Below are 22,654 nucleotides of genomic sequence, written 5' to 3'. Positions count from 1 at the left end.
TGTTTGTCCTTTGCAGCCACCATGTGTTTTTTCTTTTGACGGTTAAAACGCCAAAAAAAAATGAAAAAGGGGACATTTTTGCGGGACTGTTATTATTATATCGACTTTCCTGCTCTTGCCGAGCCCACCTGATGCCTCTTTTGGGGGTGTCTGACAGCACTGCGTGGGGCCTGAGTTGGGCTAAATTCAGCCTGTAATTAGGAAGCCATGCTCCTATCATGCAGAGCAGGGGGACAGGACCAAAGAGTTCATAATTAAGGATGTACGAGGAGTTTCAGCTCATTAGGTTTTTCCTGGAAACTGAGCTGCGCTGGTCGTAACGGGCCACCATGTTGCGGAACATTCTGGTAGGCCGGCCCTCGTGGGCACTAACAACAGCAGTATAATATCAGCGCGCTCTCGCTCTCTCGCTCTCTCTCTCTCTCGCTCTCTCTCGCTCTCTCGCTCTCTCGCTCTCTCGCTCTCTCTCTCTCTCTCTCTCTCTCTCTCTCTCCATCCCTCAAAGGTCAAAGGAACTCTGGAACTAACTGACGAAAAAAAAGTGAAAATCCGAACTCTCGATTGACCGCAACCTTTCGGGAAAAGTTCAAAGCCATCACGGTGTCGGCGTGGGTGGGTGGGGCGGGGTGGTTGTTTTGTACTCCCGTGTACCTCTTTAGCCTCTTCGTTCCCGTCGACGCACGCACACGCCACCTAAACGAGGTCTGCCCACTGACGAACGTACCTCCTCGTTTGTTCCTAACGTGTTGTTTCTCTGTTTTTTTCCCCTCCCCCCCCCCCCCGGCTCAGGTGGTCTTCGAGGCAACGGTCTCCGAGGAGCGTCAGGGTTACATCGCCCTGGACGACATCATGCTGCTCAACTACCCCTGCTGTGAGTGTCCTGGCACCCACACACCACCGCCCCCGCCCCCCCCCATCCTCACTGACCTTTTACGGAGGCTGGCTTGGCGAGTGGACAGGCGGCGGGGGGGGGGGGGAGGGGAGAGAGAGAGAGAGGGATGGGCGGGCGGTGTCCTATAGACACAGGGGTCCAGGTGGGATCGTACTCTGAAGCCCCTGACATACGTCCACTGCAGTGCTGGACTTATCTAAGCATCATACCTTTCAGTCAGATTTCCACCAGACCCGGCCTGTGTTGGGCTAAGCATAACCGCGATTGTCTAGCACGAAAGCGAAAGAATATGATACTTCCCCGATCGTCCGGCTGCAAAAGGATTGTTGTCAGCGTAATAACAGTCATCATGACGGGCGAGTCGGTAGTCTCGTAGGCATTCTTCAATACATAGAGCATTTAGACAAGCAATTAATTAAGGAGAAACCTGGTAGATTTCCCAGCAGGCAACAGGGCATCACTCTCACACAACAGGGTGCACTGGGGTTTTATAGGTTTTGGTCCGTCTGTTTGTCTGTTTGTCTCCTTTGCCTGTCTGTCTGTGTGTCTGCCTGTCTGTGGGTGTTTAATAGGGTTTATTGATTGTGTCGTCGTCTGGTACGCCGTCTTCAACGTTCAGTCTTATCGAAACTCGCGCCCACGCCCTGGCCAGGCGCCACCCCCCGCCTCAACCAGCAGGTTCAAAAAGGTGTGAGTGTCTCCAGTACGTCACAACGTTCCTGACACGGACAGTGTGAGACACGCGTGTGCTACATGTGTGAAAGGGTGAATCCGGATGTCCAGGCCTCATTCTATGGACATTGACCCGCATAACTCTCTCCAGAGAGAAAGAGAGAGAGAGAGCGAGAGAGGTAGCTTCAGATGGAGGAGGGCTTATGGGAGCGATCAAAGGGTGCGACCCAATCCCCCCCCTCCCCCCCCCCCCCCCTCCGATGACAGGGAGCAATCGAAGCGGACACACCACCACCCGACAGCACCTGTCTTACTGCCAGAGCCGCACAGCAGGGGGGGGGGGGGGGGGGGGGTCTGGGGAGGGGCGGCTCCTTTGTCCCTGAAGAATGGCAGCCCTTTTCCTCTTTTTTGGGGTGAGGAGCTTCGCACTCGGGCACAGGCACTCTCCAGTATGTGTGTTTTAAGCTAATGTGCAGGAAGAGGAGATGAGAGACGGGTGGATCTTGATGAATCCTGAGCCTCTCTGAGCCGCGGGATTACGAGTGTTTTGTTCTCGACCAGTCACGCCAGAGAGAGACCCGGCTGGCCGGCTGGCTTTAGACGACGGCACGTTATAAGCTCCCGTGATTTGTCTCGCTTTTTTATTATTTTTCACTCCCTTTGGCGCTTCTTTTGCTTTGCCCGTCCTGTTCGACACCAGAGGCTCAGCGTCGCATCGTGAAACTTTTATGGCTTTTATGTCACACTAAGGGATGATTTTCTCCTCCATCAAGCCCCTTCTCTGGCCTACTGTCCTAGTGCTGTTATCTCTGTCCTAGCGCTGTTATCTCTACTGTCCTAGCGCTGTTATCTCCACTGTACTAGCGCTGGTATCTCCACTGTCCTAGCGCTGTTATCTCTGTCCTAGCGCTGTTATCTCTACTGTCCTAGCGCTGTTATCTCCACTGTCCTAGCGCTGGTATCTCTGTCCTAGCGCTGTTATCTCTACTGTCCTAGCGCTGTTATCTCTTTCCTAGCGCTGTTATCTCTGTCCTAGCGCTGTTATCTCTACTGTCCTAGCGCTGTTATCTCCACTGTCCTAGCGCTGGTATCTCTGTCCTAGCGCTGTTATCTCCACTGTCCTAGCGCTGTTATCTCTACTGTCCTAGCGCTGTTATCTCTACTGTCCTAGGCTAGCGCTGTTATCTCTACTGTCCTAGCGCTGTTATCTCTACTGTCCTAGCACTGTTATCTCTTCTGTCCTAGCACTGTTATCTCTGTCCTAGCGCTGTTATCTCTACTGTCCTAGCGCTGTTATCTCTACTGTCCTAGCGCTGTTATCTATTTCCTAGCGCTGGTATCTCTATCCTAGCACTGTTATCTCTGTCTTGGTGCTGTTATCTCTGTCCTAGCGCTGTTATCTCGCTAAATTGTCTGAAATGGGTGGTTACTAAACTAAAGCTTCCTCTGTCAGAAAGAGCTTTAAACAAAGAAATGTGGGACAGTTTTCCGAATATGATACGATTGTTAATGAGTTTATAATAGCTCCAGTAAGTACCTAGAACAAGGTTGCGTCGTATCTCATTTGAAATTGGGCTAGTGAAGCCCGTTGAGATTATAATTGTAATCAACATCTTTATAAATAAACGTGACTTCACTTGCCGTGATTGCAAAAAAACTCTTAAAGGAACGTTTGTTTTTTGGCAAAAGCCCGATCTTTTTTGAAACTCTTGCATCTATCGCCCCAGTCTTGGTGGAGCAGTAAGCATTTGGACGGTTTGATTCGAGATCACTGGGTTCGCTGGATAGTAGCGGGGCCGTTGCTATGGCGCCGATCGCCATCACCACCACACCACACCCCTCCTGAGACCTAGCCCGACCCGGTTGCAGATGGTACTGCCTGCACCCCTTCTGTCGCAAATTAAATAATCAGCTCTTTCATTCAGAGCTCTATCCTCCCCCCCACTGGTCAGGGCAACTACACACAGAAACAACAAATTACAGACACAACACTAGGGGTAGAGAGTTAATCTGGGCCTCTTCTCAGTCCACATAACACACCAGCTAACGTGTTGTAAATGCGTACCGGACCATGCATGAGTCAGAATCCCGTGTCACATGCAAGGTATTAAAGGTAGGTTAAGGTTTCCTGAGCAATCTGCATGATTCACCAACCCCGTACGGACGGACAGACACACACACGCACACACACACACACACACACACACACACACACATAGAGCATTGAGACAAGCAATTAATTAAGGACAAACCTGATAGATTTCCCAGCAGGCAGCAGGGCATCACTCTCACACAACAGGACCGTCAGTCCGTCCATCTGCATCGGACTATAGATGCACTGGGGTTTATAGGTTGTGGACAGTCGATTGCACTTGAATTGCAGCCCTATCCTCTGTCTGTCTGTTAGTTTCCCTTTCACGTCTGTCTGTATGTCTGCCTGTCTGAAGATGTTTAATAGGGTTTATTGATTGTGGGCATTTACCAGAGGGACTCAAAGCAGAGATAATGAGGGGGAAGGAATAAGACAGAGAGCGAAACCAGTCCCTATTTCAGCAGAATTAGAACCCTTTTCCGAGGTCTGTTACCACGGAAACCTTAAGAGTCCCTGTAGTGTCGGGTCGAAGGGTTGTTACCCTGGCATTAGGAACAAGTCAGCGTTAACGGCTGACCTGCCCACCCGACCCGACACCGTTTGCCCTTTTGCTCTTTATCAGGGAAGAACCTAGGGACCGTCTAAAAAGTGCATGCAGCAGAATTCCCAAGCTGTTGTATGTTTTGACCTGATGGAAATTTTGATGATGTAATGAAAATTGTCATCAATCATTTCCTATTTGAAAATCATGCAATGGTTCAGTATTTAGAAAGATATATGGGCAGTTTGAAATACTGAACAGCCCTTTCACACCTGCTGCAGAATACCATTGGAAAATCGAATACGGCTCTGATCTGTCCAACGAAGACTTATCTGTGGACAATCAGTGATTAGCCAGCAAAAAGGCCAACGTTTAATGTAAAAGGTAATTACACTTCTTTGAGATCAGTGGAGTTGGAGGTGAAGCAAGTGTGGTGTGCCAAAGAGCTCCCATACAATCTCTTTTAAGCATCACTATTAGGAGCCTGTTCATTGGCTGACTTTGAGGGCTATGCTGTTTTGTGTCTTGTCTCCTCCTGACTAGAAATGAAGTGAATGAAAGCATTACTCTGTAACAGAATAGGACTGAACCCACTGCAGCCTTCACTGTTGTTATAATGTCTTTTAAACATAACACTTCAAGGATAGAAGCACATCCACCCACGACTCAATTCTCTTCAGGAGACCTTTTCTCTCTAAACTGCTTTAGTCTATGGAGAACCGTGCTGGTTCATGTGGCTTATGTTTATTTATGTGTAGATAAACGCACGTCTATGTATGTATATATATATTTAGTTGTATATATATATTTTTCTTTTTCTTTTCAGTCTCCCTAACATGTTTCACTACCTAAAGTCAGGAAAAAGTATAACTCCTGAAAAGATAAGGCAGGCATTGGCCACAGTGCAAAGTGATGTAGATATTTGCAGCCAGTCAACGCCTGTGGGTTTGCCAGGTTCCAATGTCCATTTCCAATTGACTGGGAGAGATTCAGTACGGAAAACGCCGGCTAAATGAGCCGGAATAAATTGAGCTGCTGCAAATGGGGATAAGCTAACCTCATGGATTTTGAGATTTAAATGATTTTGTTTATGTTGTTTTTTGTTTTTTTGAAAAGTGTTAGAGCTAAACAGAAACATTGGCAGCGTTTACCAGAAGACAAGAAATGAACCCGTCGGCCTTGGCTCTCTCTGTGTAGACTGCTGAAGCTCAAATTGGCTGTTTTTCTTTTTTAACCTTCCTGATGAATATTTGAGACTGAACCAGACTGAAGGCATATATAAATCCAAATTATAACACACACACACACAGCCATGTTAATATGTATAACTATCATTGATAATTAGTAACACAATTATTCATGATCATTTAACTAAACCAACAATGTATTTCATCCTTCATTCATTATTCATTGCCTTGCGTTTTGAACCCACCCATGCATTGTCTTGGCAGGCTCTCAATTCCATTGTCACACTTGGCGTTAAATTATCGACTTTTGGACCAAAAAAACACAAGATTGAATTCCGCCCAAAGTCGTCTGATGTATAATCTATAAACTATTGACTAGTACTTTCCCTAAAGCTGGTTTATGTCTAATAATGTTGCCAAACAATTCATCATCTTGATAACATGACAACAATGCTTAAAAATACCACAGCTTCTGCTCCAGCTCCCAGTGCGCTGCAGTCACTTTGGGATATCATCATCGTTATGCCAGACCCCCGCCCCCCCGCCCCCGCCCTGAAAGAAACATAAAACACACCCACTTAACACGTCAAGAACCTCCTTCTCTCACCTTTACTGTCGGCCACCAAGGGCAAAGTCTATAAAATGTGGAAAGATGCGGCGGGGGGGGTAAGAAAGTGATGCCAGAGATTATAGCTCGCAGCTGTTGTGACGCATCACGCATGCACACACACATACAGACACACACAGATGTGCATGTAATGTACAGTACGGTTCATCTGTTGTGTGTCTTAAACATGCGCACGTCGTGCACACACACACACACACACACACACACACACACACACACACACACACACACACACACACACACACACACACACAACTTCTAAATCGTGAAACGATTATGTAACCATCCTACGTTGTAATATTTTAAACATAGAGTATAAAACTAAAAGAACCCGGTTGTTTGTGTTCAACGGCTGCAGGGGATGATGAGCTCATGTGGAAAGATCAATGCGTTAAACAAAGATCATGTATACAAATATAGAAGTGTACCATTCCACGAGAACAAAGCTTTTCACTTGCTCACGCAGTCCCGCGGCGAATTATATTAATGTATTGTTCAATATTTTTATTTCCGTCGGTAAATTGAGAGTTGTTTTGCGTGTGTGGGAGCATCCTGGGCTGCATTAGAAGGACGAAAAGATGGCCGCAGCGTCAGTGCTCAGCTGTGGCGAGGCGCAGAGATGTGTCCTTTTTTCATTGATGGCCCGATGGTGGAAATATGAGAGCGCTTTATAAGACACTAAAGATTTCCGATGCCGGATGAATGCATTGTGCTACACAAACAGAAGTATGCTTGTTCCAACGTAGGCAGACCAGAAAGGTCCGACCTTGTCTCGCCCTTAACAATAACACTGTCTGCACACGCATGCTGAAATACAATGCGTGTGTGTCTGTGCGGCTGTATTGATCGTACATGCGTTTTCCTTTTATTTCCATATATACCACTGCCTCCATGGGTAGTATAGAAAATGGTGGCTTTGTGCAAGCAACACTTTTCTCCAAATGCACACACATAAGAAAAGTTTGCGGGTTTCTTTACGTGTCTATTCACACACAGACCCCCCCCCCCCCCCCACACACACACACACACACACACACACACATGCAAACCCTCCTGTTTGTGTTCGTCCTTGAGGTTACTTCTTATTTTGTTTGTATATTTTTTTTTTTACAGACAAGGTGCCCCACTTCTCCCGCCTGGGCGACGTGGAGGTGAACGCCGGGCAAAATGCCACGTTCCAGTGCATCGCCACGGGCAAAACAGCCGAGTCGGAGCCCTACCTTCTGGAGGTGAGCGGGGGGGGGGGGGGGGGGGGGGGGGGGGAGGTGCTCTGTTTGGATAGAGAGGAGAGTGGAATATAAAAAGCAGGCTGGGATGACAGCACATGGATGAGATTAAGCTCGCCAGAGGACAAAATAATAAAACGGGCAGAAGTGAGTGAGATAGCAGACATAGATGGAAAAAAGTTGGATAGAGAGGAAGAGTGAGAGAGACACCGAGTGTGAGTGAGGGAGAAAGAGAGAGAGAGAGAGCGACGGAGCAAAGCAATTACGCTGGAAACAAGTCCTCACCTCTGACACACTGACAGGCAGTGGTCCTTCATTTAAAACCGAACGCATTATCTGCGTCTGCCAGCGCAGTGGCAATAACAATAACAAACGTGATAATGGGAACGTCTCAAGCACTGAACAGGCCTGCAGTCGTGTTACTTGTCGCGTCTTATCGCCCGACGGCTTCCTATTGAAATGGAAATTGAGTTTTTATTGAAAGAAACTTGAGTGCATCTGACGCTCTGCAATGGCCGCCAAAGCATCGGCCTCCATCACTTTGTCTCTCTCTCCGTCTCTGACACACACACACAAACATACTTCACTAAAACGTGCTGCGGCTGAATATTTTCCGTGAGGATGGAATATGTGCTAATATTAGTGTTAGGGAAAGACAAAAAAAAGACCTGGCTCCAAAAGCCCTCACTCTCACTGTGTCCTTGAAGCCGGCACATCTGAGTGCTTTTGAGATGACATGGGGGGTGTGAAGGAGGCCCCTGCTGCAAATGAGGCCCCCCCCCCGCGCGTAGCGTCCTTCCATCACTCACGCTGGCGTCTCCACGCGCTACTTTACATCCCATCATATCCTTCGCCTTTCTTCCCCCACATCTCCCTCTATCGTTCTCCACATGAAGTCTCTGAACCTTGGCAATGGCAAGATATGTAGATATATATATATATATACATACATATCTATAGAAAAGTATTCATTTCCGGAACACTTTCTCCGTGGCTTCCAACAGATCGCTAGACGTGCACATTCATGCATAGACGTGTGTTTGTGCGCACGAGCACACACACAAAAGGCAAAATACACACACACACACACACACACACACAGACACAATCACACCAGCAGAGCACGTCCGCCACTATCAACACGCGGTAATTGCTCCGTGCGAGATATTGCCGTGAAGGCTCATTGCCCAAACTCTCCCCAAACGACGCCCCTCTTTCTTCCCCACGCCGTTTCTCATTACGAGCGCGAGAGAGAGACGAAACATCCTCGTGTAATGGCATGGAGGAAAAAAAGAAAAATAGGGTAACAAGAGATGTATGTCGCGCCATTATCGCCTTCTGCGGGTCTATTTGTTCTGCTAACGCGGGCCCTGTGTGTTCATAAGCGCCGCAGGCTAATTGCTTTGGGTGGCTCTGATCCTGGCTGCTGTTCTGTCTGTGGAGGCCCCCCCCCCTCCCTTCTGCGGACATGGGCGCTCTGTGCGGTGGTTCCAACCCCCCGCTCCCCCCCTCTCACGGCTAGCTTCACTGTCTCTAACCGACCGCGGGTTCAGCGGCGGCAGCCTCCTCTCTCCTGATGAACGTCAGTAGATTGGTGGTTTTAACAGGTGGATTTATTTTTTTGTCCACCATATGGTTCGTGGTTCGTTTCGTGTGCATTTAATGATTTGGCTCATTTTGGGCCGGAAAAAAATCCGGCAAACGATGACGAGATGCAAACAAACGAAAGTGGGGGTTGGATCACAGCCAAAGTACGATTGGTATGAAAACTTTATTTGAAACAAAAAAAAACGCTTTCCTTGCGACGAGCTAAACTTTCAATAGCAACGGCCCTTACACTTCCACAAGCCGCCCCTGCTGCCTTCACGTAATTACATTCCCTTAAAACTAAAAAAGCAGCCCTGGCCGCTCTCCCATCCACATCACGCTTAAAGCAATTTAAATATCCCGATGTGTCAGTCACCTCAGCGGCTGCAGGGCGGCGGCGGGGCGACAGCTTATGTAATAAGACGTGTGTTCTGTAGTCGAGGGGCGGGGGGGGCTATCGGCTGCTACTGCCACCGCTCATTCACACTGGTTCACGCCGGTTTGATTCCCTGTTCCGGGCGTCGGTTTTTTTGTGAGAAGGGGTGGTTCGTCTTTCTTTCTGGGAGTCATGTGCCAATAGGCAGCGAGCAGATCCGCTCACACAGGCGACAAAGGCTTGTGGAATACACCTGGTCGCCTCACTCCAGCCCCCTCACAACATCATAACCCCCCCCCCATCACCCCCATCCCCCCATCCCCCCCACCCCCACGTCCACTTCAGTGACCGATGGAAAAAGATATTTGAAAAAAAAACATTGTTTTTGTCACACGCAGCAGCCAGTGTCTCTCCCTCCCCCGCTGTCGCTAATTCCTCCCCCCTTCCCCATGGTCGGCTCTCTGATCGTCGTGCATCGCTTGACATTTGTCTGCACCTGAAAGGGCTCTTCATGGTATCTGGGTAAACATAATCACCCGCCGCGAGGGTCAGCGGGCCGTGCTCATCAACTCTCTCTCCACTTCTTCCCTCCCCACCTCTACTCCCCTCCTACCTTCCCCCCCGTCTGTCCTTTCCTCCCCACATCCTTTCTCGATCCATCACTCCCTCCCTCCTTCCTCTCCCCTCCCCTCCCCTCTGTCCTGCCCTCACCTTTCTCCCTCCCTCTTCTCTCCCTCTGTCTTCTCCCCTCTTTCTCTCTTCCCCCATCTTTCCACCTCTCCCTCCCTCCCTCCCTCCCCCCCCTCCTCTCCCTCCCTCCCTCCCCCTCCCTCCCTCCTTCCCTCATCCCCCTCCTTCCCCCTCCCTCCCTCCCTCCCCTTCTCCGTCACCTTCCCTCCCTCCCCCTCCCTCTCTCCCTCCCTCCCTCCTTCCCCCTCCCTCCCTCCATCCCCTTCTCCGTCACCTTCCCTCCCTCCCCCTCCCTCTCTCCCTCCCTCCCTCCCTCCTCTCCCTCCTCTCCCTCCCTCCCTCCTTCCCTCTCCCTCCTCTCCCTCCCTCCCTCCTTCCCCCTCCCTCCCTCCATCCCCTTCTCCGTCACCTTCCCTCCCTCCCTCCCCCCCCCACCCTCCCTCCTCCCCCTCCCCAGCGGCGTAACGGCGTGGTGCTGGACACGTCCTCCCTGTCGCGGCTCAGCCACAAGCGCGTGGCGGCTACCTTCCAGGTGGAGGCCCAGCGGGGGGAGCAGGACCTGTACCGCTGCGTCACGCTGTCGCCGCGCGGCGCCGCCGTCTCCAACTTCGGCGAGCTCATCGTCAGAGGTAACCGCGTGTGTGTGTGTGTGTGTGTTGGTTGGTGGGTAGGGGTGTGTGTGTGTGTATGTGTGTCTGTGTGTGTGTGTGTGTGTGGGGGGGGTCTGGGTGTGTGTGTGTGTGGCTGTATGGGGTTTTGTGTGTGTGTGTGTGTGCATGTGTGTGTGAGTGTGCTTGAGTGGAGGAGGTCAAAGGCAGGTTCAACGGGGTAATTGTAAAGACATCATGATTTCTAATTTCTCTCCGGCATATAAAAATAAACAACTTTCAAAGAAGATTACCCATAAATCCCAGCCCCCACCTCCCATAACATTTTATTTTGCTTTGTTACACCTACGGAACCCCAAAAATACCGCGAGGTAAGATGTTTGCCTGGTTGAATTGTTTGGGTTTTTACATGTTGGCGCCGGTCGCCGATCAATGGGGAAATAGAAGGCTCAGCTTCCCGGTTTTCAAGCCTGGGCCTCTACACAAAATAGAGGATAATAGTACAACAGCAGGTCCAAGGCTGCATGCCTGGTTTTTGGGGTCGATGAATGGGTACTTGAGCTGTGCTGATAAGACTGTCAGGGTACATAAGACAAAAGGCTAGGGAAACACTGAACACTTTCCCAATTGTAGGAGAAATTGGAGTGTCGACATTTTTGTTATTGCGGAAATCCAGTCCAGGGAAACTTAAGTTGAATCTTGAATCCTGAAATACACTCATGTGGAATAGTGTTGTGACCGTTGTATTTCCTGATTGGACAAATGCTTGTCATACCGTCAATGTCCCATGGCCAAAAGGGGCAAACAACGTGGTCATGTTTGAAATCCCTTCTGTCTCCACTTGAATGGTTTGTAGAGATAGGCTGTGCCTATATGTGTGCTTCAAATATAATCGCTTTTGCCATTCTCGAAACTCAAAGATATTGCAACTGCAAAACATTTATCTTCTAGCTTTGCATTTGAAACCCATCTGCCAGTTTCCACGAACCACGAACCTTGGCCAAGCTCAACGCCTATTAGTACTCCACTAATAGGCTCAAATACATACCATCAACTTGGCATACAGTCCGCTGGACGAAACCGGCATTATTGGAAGGGCTGCATAATATCGACAAAACAGATTATCGCTTCTTTCGTCATTGCAATCGACACCACTATGGCACTCTGATTAAAGTTTAAAGTCTGCATTCGATTTCCAAACTTTCCTCCAGTAGCCTCTTGTTTGTTCTGTGTTTAAGGGTAAAGTCTGCTTGATTGTGTTACACCTCTCCCACTCACCATTCCCTTGTTCAGCCCCAGGCATGAGTAAGACAATATTCACTAACTCTTACCAAGCCCATCTTTCCTCAATTATAGTGCCAATTAAAAGGCTAAGTTACATTGCAGTTTTTTAAGTAGGGGGGCGGGGGTTGGAATATGCTTGGCTTTTATATGATACTGCAGTCATTCGTATTATAAGGAGGGTATGAATTGAATAGATATTGCTGCAACCCTAGTATGAATCGACATATTTATACAGATCAAAATGGTGCAGTAGGCTCAGTGCCTTAGCTGCATCATTTCCTCAGTGATCTCCATATGAACAAAGTTTGGTCACCTGCTGGTGTGATTACCAATTATTTGAATCAATTTCCTGGGGGCTCTGTATATGGCGTCCATGTTTGAAGATTGCATAAGGAAGTTCAAGCTAAATTAAGTCGTTTTCTTACCAGGAAATTAAAATACACTTTCATTTTTTTACTTTGCCTTTATTTTCTCTTACGTATGTGTTTTATTCTATTCTTGCCTTGCCTGCCATGCCTATTTCAGATGGCCATATTGACAGCATTAGAACCTTTCACGCACAAACATAGGAGGTTCTGCATTCAGAACACAGTCTTTACGCAAACATACTCGTGCTCATGTTTGCCTGGCCTAGGTCCTTGTGTACCGCGTTGTTAATTAAGTGTTTGGTGTTTCAGCGGAGTGCGTTGTGCTCGTTGCGTTCGGTCATATTTTAGTCAACAAACAACACGATATTACACAAGGCCCCATTCTGTCCACAGGTGGACATGTGAGACTAATTAGGTTTCATGTAACTAATGAGGTCATTATGTCCTTACATTGGCTCATTTTTCTTTTTTTTCGCCCCGGAAAATAAATGGAATTAATCATGCTATCATTCTCGAAAATAATCCCATTATTTGACTTCATTAGAGTGAAAATTAAGGCTTTGGTCCGCTCAAGAGTCACTTACAGTGTCGGAGATGAAGAACAGATTCCTTTGCACGCGTTACCGCTCCGGAATTTTTCTATTATTGAAAGTATTAAGGGGGAGGAGGGGGTGGAGGGGGTGGAGAACACAGGAATGTGATTAATTCCTTGACTTTTCTGTTGGAAAATGTGTTCGTCGTCTCAAACACGAAGCAATATATTCCAACTGTCTCCTTTTTCTCCACCATTGAATATTATTTTTTTTCCCTTTCCGTTTCCCTCACCCAAGCTATCAGATTACCTTTTATGAACTGAAGAATAGCTCTGAAAGCGGAACGTACCTTTTCACTATCTTTTAAATACCGTTTTTGGAATAAATTGAGGACGGCTTATCCCTAGTATTCACCCATGTATGGTTTTTATGGCTTTTATGTCCCTAATGTTTTGATGTCTCACTGTTGTTGGTTGTCATATATATACGGGCATAGTCGGTGTTCTTACTGTGTTTTACTATCTTTATTACCTCTTTACGACTGAGGGAGTAATAAAGACTCCATTAAACGAATAACCTTTTATTTTATTCATACTTTTCCTCCTTCCTCCCCACAGTGCCCCCCACACCCATCGCCCCGCCCCAGCTGCTGCGGGCGGGCCCCACCTACCTGATCATCCAGCTCAACACCAACTCCATCGTGGGGGACGGCCCCGTCATCCGCCGCGAGATCCAGTACCGTGCCAGCCAGTCGCCCTGGACCGAGACGCACGGCGTGGGCTCCCTCACCTACAAGGTGTGGCACCTGGAGCCCGACACCGAGTACCGCATCAGCGTGCTCCTCACCCGGCCCGGGGACGGCGGCACCGGGGCCCCGGGGCCGCCCCTCACCAGCAGGACCAAGTGCGCCGGTGAGTTGTGGGGGGGGGCTTTCTTCGGTGTCTTAGGGGCCACTCACACTAGGGCCGCGGCCCCGTGCCCGAGCTCATTTGCATACTAAAGTCTAGAACGTTTGGCTAGTGTGACCCCGCCATCCGTATTCCAGCACGGAACAGCCCCTTGGCCACGGCCCACTTGGGAGAGGTGTGCCGTGGCCAAAGTACAGATGCTAATGAGATGACACGCGCACACGCGCGGATACGCAACGTGAGCTGGATGACGTAGTCCTTGCGCGACCCTTCTTTCTTTATAGGTCCATGCCCTTCTTCCCCACAACAATCATTTTAAACAATGGCGGCAAGCGGTTCACAAGTGGGTTTACGTTGGTGCGATACGTTGGTGCGATAGTGTTTACTTGAAATTTTGGCCGACGACAGCATTCAGTCGCAGCTGGACACCACGCTTGGTGATGACGTATTTATCGTACTACGACGTGATGACGTATGTATGAAGGAGCAATCGTGCCCAGGCCACGGCCTTTGAGAGCAGTGTGACCACGGGCCAGCGGGGGGAGTGGGGAGGGGGGGAAACGTGCTGAATCTTCCTGCAGCACGGAACAGGCCTAGTGTGAGTGCACCCTCACTCACGTTACCTCTGAGAGCGGGGAGGTGTGAGAACCCAGAGAGTTGTCTTTCCTAAAAGTTGTTTTGACGTCTTGCTCGTCTGGCTCGGAGAACAGGGAGAAGTGAGAACTAGGGATGGGCATTTGAAGAAATTTCCTTGATCGAGCATCGCTAGAGTTATCGATCAATTATCGATTAATCATTAACTTTTTTCTAGGCTATATTGAAATTCCCGTTGGTAGAAAATGCAGCATGTTTTTATCAATGAAATCTTTATTCCAACAATAATGTATGGGCCAACATTAATACAATACAGTTAACTTGAAGACCTACAACTGTTTAACAGTTTTAAAATAATAAATACAGGCATTATAGTTTATAGGCCTATGCGGCGCTCGTGAAGTCCGAACAATGCGCCTACAGGCGCTCTTACAGGTTTGGAAACTATTCAACAAGACTAAATCTGTAGCCTATTCCAATTACAATAAGTAGCCAACTTATCGGACAACAATAATCAAACAAAGGCAGTTGGCTAAAAGTGGGCATTAAACGGTATAACTGTTTTGAAAAAACGGGGGGAAAAAGGCCGACATATAATGCCTATAGGCTGCAGCCGGCGCGCGGAAAAGGCTCGCAACAAAAAGAAGAGCCACCCATTTACAAACAATTGCATGAACTAGTCTATCTAAAAGCAATACCTTATTGAACATATATAAGGCTGAACTTGTTGCTAAAATATCACAGTTTTGGCAAAATGTAACGACTCCAAGAGGCACCAAGCCGAAAGAAAAGCGGAGCGAGAGACAACACATTAAGAAAAAAAAAGAGCGACTCACATACGGTGGTGACTGTCCCTACTGTCCATAGCATAACTCCAGCCTACATATTTTTATTTAGGAATATAAGCATGTTAACATGCTCGCGGGTCAGACGCGAACGCAGCCTTGTAACTGTCAGTCCAGCAGCAGAAAACACCCGCTCTGACGGGACCGAAGTTGCGGGGATGCAGAGGTATTGTCGCGCTAACTTTGACAGGAACCTTCTTCCATTCACTTTCCACCAGTCGGCAGGGTGGTATTTCTCCCACATAGTGATATTCAATTAAATGCTTCAAGACTCACAGTATGCAACACAACGTCCTTTTGATCGATAACAATATAAATTGATCGACGCATTTCTTAACGATCGATTATCGAGCATCGATTAATTATGCCCATCCCTAGTGAGAACCCTAAGTAGTCTTTCCGAAGAGTCGTTCCGTTGTCTCGCTCATCTAGCTCAGAGAACGAAGAGTTTAACTTCAAATTGTCTTTTTCAGCCTAGGAAGTTCATCCAACACAGTCAGGCACTGATCAAACAAATTCACATGATAGATAATTAATGGCAACATGGCATGAGATAGTGGATGTTTGTGGTTTCTTAAGACGTGGAGGGAGTCTCAGGAAATGCTGGCGATATTAGCAGGTACATATGGGCTGGCTTACTTGCAAGCTCTTAATAGGTTTGGAATTGGCAAAATTAAAATTTAAGATATGAACGGCTGACAGCTGCCCCTTTCCTGGAATGTTGTGCACAAATCTGCTATATATATATATATAAATATATATACAGCATATAGGTAAAAATAGAATCACTTCAGTAGTTGGCATAGGAAAATAAACGGCTGCTGTCTTATTAGATATTGATTCGCTTTTATTACTTTTGATTTGTGTATATGCTTTACTTTGAGCTACTCAGACTCTTCAGAGCAGATATCATCACATACCTAAAGCGGTCTCAAACAGCACCTTATAAACAACGCAGTGAGAGAACAGGGTTGAGCTAACAGAAGACCACCAAGACGCATTGTAAAACGTGCGAGAGCGGTTCTCACGGAGAGCAGATCACCGAGCCTCGCGTGTGGCGAAACCTCGTCCTCATTCACCTGACACCTGTACCGACGAGGCCAGCTGTGTCACCGCCGGCACCGCTCCACATTTAGCCTCCAGTGTTCTCCGTCGCAGAAGAAGAAGAAGAGACGTTTCGTAGTGTGGCTGGCTGCCAGCCAGACGACCCCCCCCCCCCCCCCCCCCCCCCATCTGTCGCCGTCTCTGATCGGCGTGCGCACCGACCCTGTTGTCAGGCTGCCGCGCAGGGATGGAGAAAGAGAGGGAGAGAGAGGGAGAGAGAGAGGAGAAGGGTAGGGAGAGAGAGAGAGAGAGAGAGAGAGAGAGAGAGAGAGAGAGAGAGAGAGAGAGAGAGAGAGAGAGAGAGAGAGAGAGAGAGAGAGAGAGAGAGAGAGAGAGAGAGAGAGAGAGAGAGAGGGGGAGAGAGGGGGAGAGAGAGACAGTGTCACAGCACCAACCCAGTTTCTACCTGTGCTCTTTTCCCATCACTATTCCCCTCCCGCTTGAAAACAGTCGTGTTTCAATATTTCCCAGTATGACGGCGTCATACTTTTGTCTGTGGTCTGTCAACACAGTTCACACTCCTCTATCTGCATGCTCCATCGAATATTCCAAGGACGTTACCGTGTCTTGTGTTCTCATTAACAAAGACCAAACCTTGACGTTTATTTTTTATTCTCAAGGCCAAGGCCGGGCGGCAGCTCTATAACCATGGCACCCTGTGTTTAATTAGGAAGTGCAAAAAGTTAGAAAAACCAGTAGGAGTAAAGAAAGTGGCGACAGAAAGTTCTGCCGCAGAAAGTGTGCTGAATTTGTCACAAAATGACCCTGAAATACCCTCAGGATCAGGGTGGGTTGGGCGGTTGGGGGAGAAGGGGGGGAGGGCCCTTAAATAGCGTGTCATCGTTATCTCGCCAACTGGCCCCCCTGAGAGGCCTGATCATAAGCAGCCGTCTGCGGCACTCTCACTGACACACAGCGCTGGACAGAGAGACAGCTGTGGTCGCAGCAGCTGGGGCCTGACCCCTTCCAACCCCCCCAGTCCCACCCCACTGTCCACCACCCCACCATCCACCAGGATCATCTGCGAGACCTGCCTTATAGTCTCTCTCTCTCTCTCTCTCTCTCTCTCTCTCTCTCTCTCTCTCTCTCTCTCTCTCTCTCTCTCTCTCTCTCTCTCTCTCACCTTCTTCTCTTTCTCTCTGTCTCTCTCTCCCCTGCTTCTCTGTCCCTCTATCGCTCTCTCTCTCTCTCCCCCTCCCCCGTCCTCTCTCTCCAATCTACCTGTGTCTCCCCCCTTCTGATCTCTCTATTTTTATATCACCCTTTCCTTCTCTCCTTCTTATACTCTCTCTCACTCCAACTCCTCCCCCCCCCCCTTCTCTCTCTCTCCCCCCCCCCCCCCTCTCTCTCTCTCTCTCTCTCTCTCTCTCTCTCTCTCTCTCTCTCTCTCTCTTACTCAACTCTTCTCCCTTCATCCCTCTCTCCCCTGCCTCACATTAGTCTAGTCAGACCACTGTGCATGTTGATTTGTGGCCTGACCAGAATGCAAAGCACCAGCCTTGAATGGACTGCAGTGAGCTAACGAAGCATCCTTTTTCTCCTATTCATAATTTCAAGCCTCTCACACACACACACACGTGCGCACACACACACACACACACACACACACACACACACACACACACACACACACACACACACACACACACACACACACACACACACACGCGCACACGCACAAGCACAAACAGATGCACACACACATTCACAGGCACATGCTCCACTAAATGTCCAGTGTTTGCCCTGACTCCACTGGAGAATGTAAGAATGACAGACACGCCGCTGGTATCTGGCAGCTGCCTGGGTCCCTACTTGATGGATCGTGTTTGCATCAGAAGCATGCCAACATAATAAAGTCGTTCATCTCGCTTTGACTCCATCATAATAAATCATTATATTAATAATCTCCTCTTCGATGTCCTGAAATTATTCATAAATATCTTCATAACATCGTATTTTTTATTCGAAGAAACTAAACCTGTCAAGTGCTTAAGATTCAGCTCCTTGAATAAATAGCTGACAGCGATCAACGAATGCTGGGCATATTAGGTAATTAAACATCCTTTGAGATCTGTTGTCTCTCCGGAAAAAAACACACCTCAGCATAAAGCAGTAGCCACTCAAAGCACACCATATTGCCTAACATTCACCCATTCATGCAAACATTCACACACCGACGGCGGAGTCAAACATGCAAGGCGGCAGCCAGCTCGTCGGGAGCAGTTGTGCCAGGTATCTTGCTCAGGGACACTTTGACACTCTATCCTGGTCACCGGAGGGTTGATAGTTCGATCCCCGGCTGCACCTACCGACCGCCGTCGGTGTGTGAACTATCAACCTTCCTTCCGAGCAACCTTCCGGTAACCAGCAAACTTTCTCTACCTCTTGAGCAAACCTGTCTCAGCCACATTGGTATCAAGCACGATAACACCCATTTCCAAGCGGTATCTCTGGCCAGGAACCCACCGCCCATATTAAGCCATCTCTTAACATCCAGCGTATTGTAAAGCCCATCAGTGTCTTATGAGCCGTTCGGTGCTCACACATGATAAAGTGCCCTCCTGAGGACCGGCTTGCCCCCTCGTGCAGGGCGGCGGGACCTCCGAGCGTGATGTGGAAGGGAGCCCTCCCAGACTGACACGCAGCGATGGTTATTAGGCCCATCATCACGCCTAACGACCCGTCCCTGGGGCTTCCGGGGACCCTGCTCTGTGCTCGATGGGAATCCCCGGTCAGCCCTACACAGCCAGGGAGCGGAGGGAAGCGCGTGGGCACGGTGGCTAATGGTCCTGCCTTCCTGTGCTGCTGGTGCACTAGTCTCTGCTTCCTCGGGCTTGGGTTTGAGTCGTAGGGCTTGAGTCGTAGATGTTGTGGTGGAGGTGCTGTGGATAGACGCGATGTTAATGTCGAGGGGGGGGATTTGATATGGAACTAGATCGCTTCAGGGCTTTTTGGCTGTAGATATCCTCGCTGCCTTTTTTGGGATCCATAGTGGATGGTTGAATTATGAAATCCCAACCATGTCGGCAAGAAGCGGGGGGTAAAGAATGATGGCTCATTCACTGTACACAATGTTATACAGGATTACTCATGGGACGAATATAACCCGCAAGTGAGACGGATATAACCCCCAAAATACATCGTCATCCTCTACCTTCCGTTTACCACATCACATCTGCTCTCGCTCTCCAGCTCTGTCTCATGGTCTCTATCTGTATCCCTCTCCCTCTCTCTCACTCCCGCTCTCGCTCTCTGCCTCTCCCTCCCTCTCTCTCCCGCTCTCGTCTAGTCGACTTCACTTGACCAGCCTTTAATCACAGTTACAGCCTCAAAGGGCTCCCCCCAGAGAGGGAGCCTTCCATCCTTCCGGGGACGCTTAGCAGGGCAACGGTTGCTGTCACGGATGCTAACCCTCTCTGTCTCTCTCTCAGAGCCCATGAGGCCCCTACGCGGCCTGACCGCCACGGAGATCCAGCCGCGGCAGCTGGCCCTGCAGTGGGAGCCCCTCGGCTACAACCTCACCCGTTGCCATAGCTACAGCGTCTCCCTCTGCTACCGTTACTCCATGCCCACGGGAGGGGGCGGATCCTCCGCCGGCCGCGGCGGCGGCGGCGGTGTCAACGGCGGCGGTGGGGGAGCGGGCGGGGCCGGCGTGGTGGGCCCGGGGAACAACGCCACGGTGCGCGAGTGCCTGTCCATCGAGCGCAACGCGTCCCACTTCACGCTGCGCGACCTGCCGCCCTTCAGGCCCGTGCACGTGCGGCTGACGCTGGCCAACCCCGAGGGCAAGAAGGAGAGCCGCGAGGTCACCTTCCAGACCGAGGAGGACAGTGAGTCTGGGGGGGCCGCGGGGGGTTGATGGATGCAGCGTCGCTGAGGCTTGGGGACTGTGTGCGTGTGTTTGTCTGTGTGTGTGTGTGTGTGTGTGTGTGTGTGTGTACATTTGCTCGGGTCTGTGTGTGTCTGTTTGTTAGTCAGATGCATTCCAATGTTTGTATGTGTACTTTTGTGAGCCGTCCTTTATTTACAATATTGTGTGGGATGATTGTTTATTCGTTATGCCCGTTTTTGTGTGTGTACAACAGTGTTTGCATGTGTACATTAGTACGACGTACATGAGGGCCTCTGAGCCTGTGCATCCGTGGGCGTGGCTGATTAGGGCCCCCCCCCCCCCCCCCCCCCCCCCCCCCCTGGTGCGCAGCGGGGCTGTGGACGGACCACCCGCCGCTTGATCACAGCAGCCGGTCCGCAGCAGCCCATTATGAGCCGGAAAAGCTCAGAATGCTGATGGCGCGCACGTCACACACACACACACACACACCACCTCCCCCACCCCCACACACAGCTCTCCCACCCACACTAGCCTCCCCCCAACCCCCCCCCGGCTCCCATAGTTATTGTGCCGCCGGTCGCTGGCGAGAGTAGTGGCATAAACATGCAATAATAATTAAAAAAACAACAACAACAAAGACGCAGTCCTATCGACTGGTGGAAGGGGGCTGAGTCAGCGTAGCTAAAGAGTCCGTCGGCCGTTTTTAAACGCGTGGGCTTCCGCCCCCACAAAGGGCACACGGTGTTTTGGGTTGATGTTGTTGTTGTTTTTTTTGCTTATCTCGGTACTAATATTTTCCGGTGTGCATCAGCATATCAAATGCATTCTGATGCAAATTCCCCCTCGCCTACCGCGACAGGGAGAAGGTGGAGGGCGCATGCTAATAGCGACGGTGCGCGGCCGTTGTGTACACTGTCGTTACACGCCGCTGGGAGATAATGTTGACCCTGCAGAGAATCCATGAGGGCAGAATGCCAATCTTTATCTTCCAAAGCGGTCGATTCCCCCGGACTTTTGAATTAGCGATGAACATTTGAAGCTGCTGCAAGAACTGCAGGGTTTGAAGTCACAGCTTCAAACCTTGCAGTTCAGTTAGAGACCCATACATCACGGCTAATCTCTATTATCGGTGTCTACGTTTATTATTTATTATTATTTATTATTATTATTATTTATTATTAATTGCGTTTATTATTAACTGCAGGATAAATGTGTCAATTAACTCTCAACTAATTCCCTGAACGATCAATTAAATTATAACAAGAGAATACATGAGCACCAATCTAAATAACCACTACCACGGTTTATGGAGGGACAGGTGGAGGACGAGGTGCTGGTGGTGGAGGCATTTTTCGGGGGATAGTTGTGTTGATGGTGGACTTTGTAGTGGTGCTGCTGGATGTGGTTTTGGAGGAGGTGGTGGGAGATGGTGGCGGTGTTGCCAGTGTTACGGATGATGGTGGCGGCCGTGGTGATGGAGGTAGTTCTGATCGTGAGGGTGGACATAGTGGTGATGGAGGAGGTGATGCTGGAAGTGGTACTGTAGGTGTTGGTGGGAGATGGTGGTGGTATGGGGTGATGGTGGAGGTGGTGACGGAGGTGGTTATGATGGTGATGGTGGATGTAGTGGTGCTGGTGGAGGTGGTCCTGGGGCTGAGGACTGGGTAGGTGCTTTGGACTGTGTGGGAGCAGTGAGATGACTCCAAAGAGAAAGACGAAGAAGAGGCAGCGAGAGTGAGGCATAGTTAAAGATAGAAAGAGCAGTATACCGTGAAAGAAAGTCAGATAAAGTGTGGGGGAGAGGGATAGAGGCTGAGGAACCGGGCTGTAGAAACATAGATTCTGTTGTCTTTCTCATGTGGTGATGTTGGGGTGAGCTAGTCGTGCAGAGACACACATCAACGGCCACCCACCCAGCTCCACTACAGTATAGAACACACACACACACACACATTAACACACGCACACACAGAAACACGCACACAGACGCACACACACACACGCACACACAGACACACACACATTAGCACACACACACACGCACAGACAGACAGACAGACGGAAACACACAGGTCATGACAAAGAGAGGGGAGAGCGATTCCATTGTCTTTCTTCGAGCTCTGCTGTTCTCTCTTACTCATCGTATCCTATAGATTATCAAAAACTCCTCTCTTCTTCCCGTCGGTTCTTTCATCCCCGCCTTGTGTCCCGGGCCTCGGCGTGGTGCTCAAGAAGAGCAATAAACGTGTCGCGAGCCGTGACGCGGTGCTCTGTCATCAGCCCAGCGGACGCCCGCGGGCATCCGGGGGGGGGGGGGGGGGGGGGGGGGGGAGAGAGACTCTGCGTGCCTCCCAACGAGGGGCCCAGTCTGGCGCGAAGCCTCGTATACACATCCTATTTCATCACCACTGTCGCACGGAGGGCACGGAAAAAAGCCCCCTTTCTTCTCCTCTTTTCCCTTTCTTGATCTCTCTCGTTTTTCTCTCTCTCTCTCTCTCTCTCTCTCTCTCTCTCTCTCTCTCTCTCTCTCTCTCTCTATCTCTCTTATTCTTTCTCTCTCTCTCGCTTGCTCTCTCTTGCTCTATTTTGCTCTCTCTCTCTCTCTCTCTCTCTCTCGCTCTCTCTCTCCCTCCCTCTCTCTATTTCCCTCTCTCTTGCTCTCTCTTTCTCTCTCTCTAGCTCTCTCT

General features: G+C 49.6%; 1 protein-coding gene across 1 annotated transcript in view; it reads left to right on the top strand.

The window, feature by feature from the left end:
* Positions 1 to 22,654, top strand: part of LOC130376240 (receptor-type tyrosine-protein phosphatase U-like) — a 118,237-nt gene that overhangs the window by 76,230 nt on the left and 19,353 nt on the right. Inside the window, exons 4-8 of the mRNA XM_056583462.1 lie at positions 790 to 871; positions 7,126 to 7,241; positions 10,349 to 10,520; positions 13,302 to 13,595; positions 19,567 to 19,965. Of these exons, the coding sequence (XP_056439437.1) occupies positions 790 to 871; positions 7,126 to 7,241; positions 10,349 to 10,520; positions 13,302 to 13,595; positions 19,567 to 19,965 (1,063 nt within the window). The remainder of the gene's footprint in view (positions 1 to 789; positions 872 to 7,125; positions 7,242 to 10,348; positions 10,521 to 13,301; positions 13,596 to 19,566; positions 19,966 to 22,654) is intronic.

The sequence above is a fragment of the Gadus chalcogrammus genome, chromosome 22 (genome assembly GCF_026213295.1).
Source record: "Gadus chalcogrammus isolate NIFS_2021 chromosome 22, NIFS_Gcha_1.0, whole genome shotgun sequence".
NCBI lineage: Eukaryota > Metazoa > Chordata > Actinopteri > Gadiformes > Gadidae > Gadus > Gadus chalcogrammus.
The sequence above is the reverse complement of the archived record's forward strand: the minus strand, read 5'-3'. Positions and strand labels throughout refer to the sequence as shown.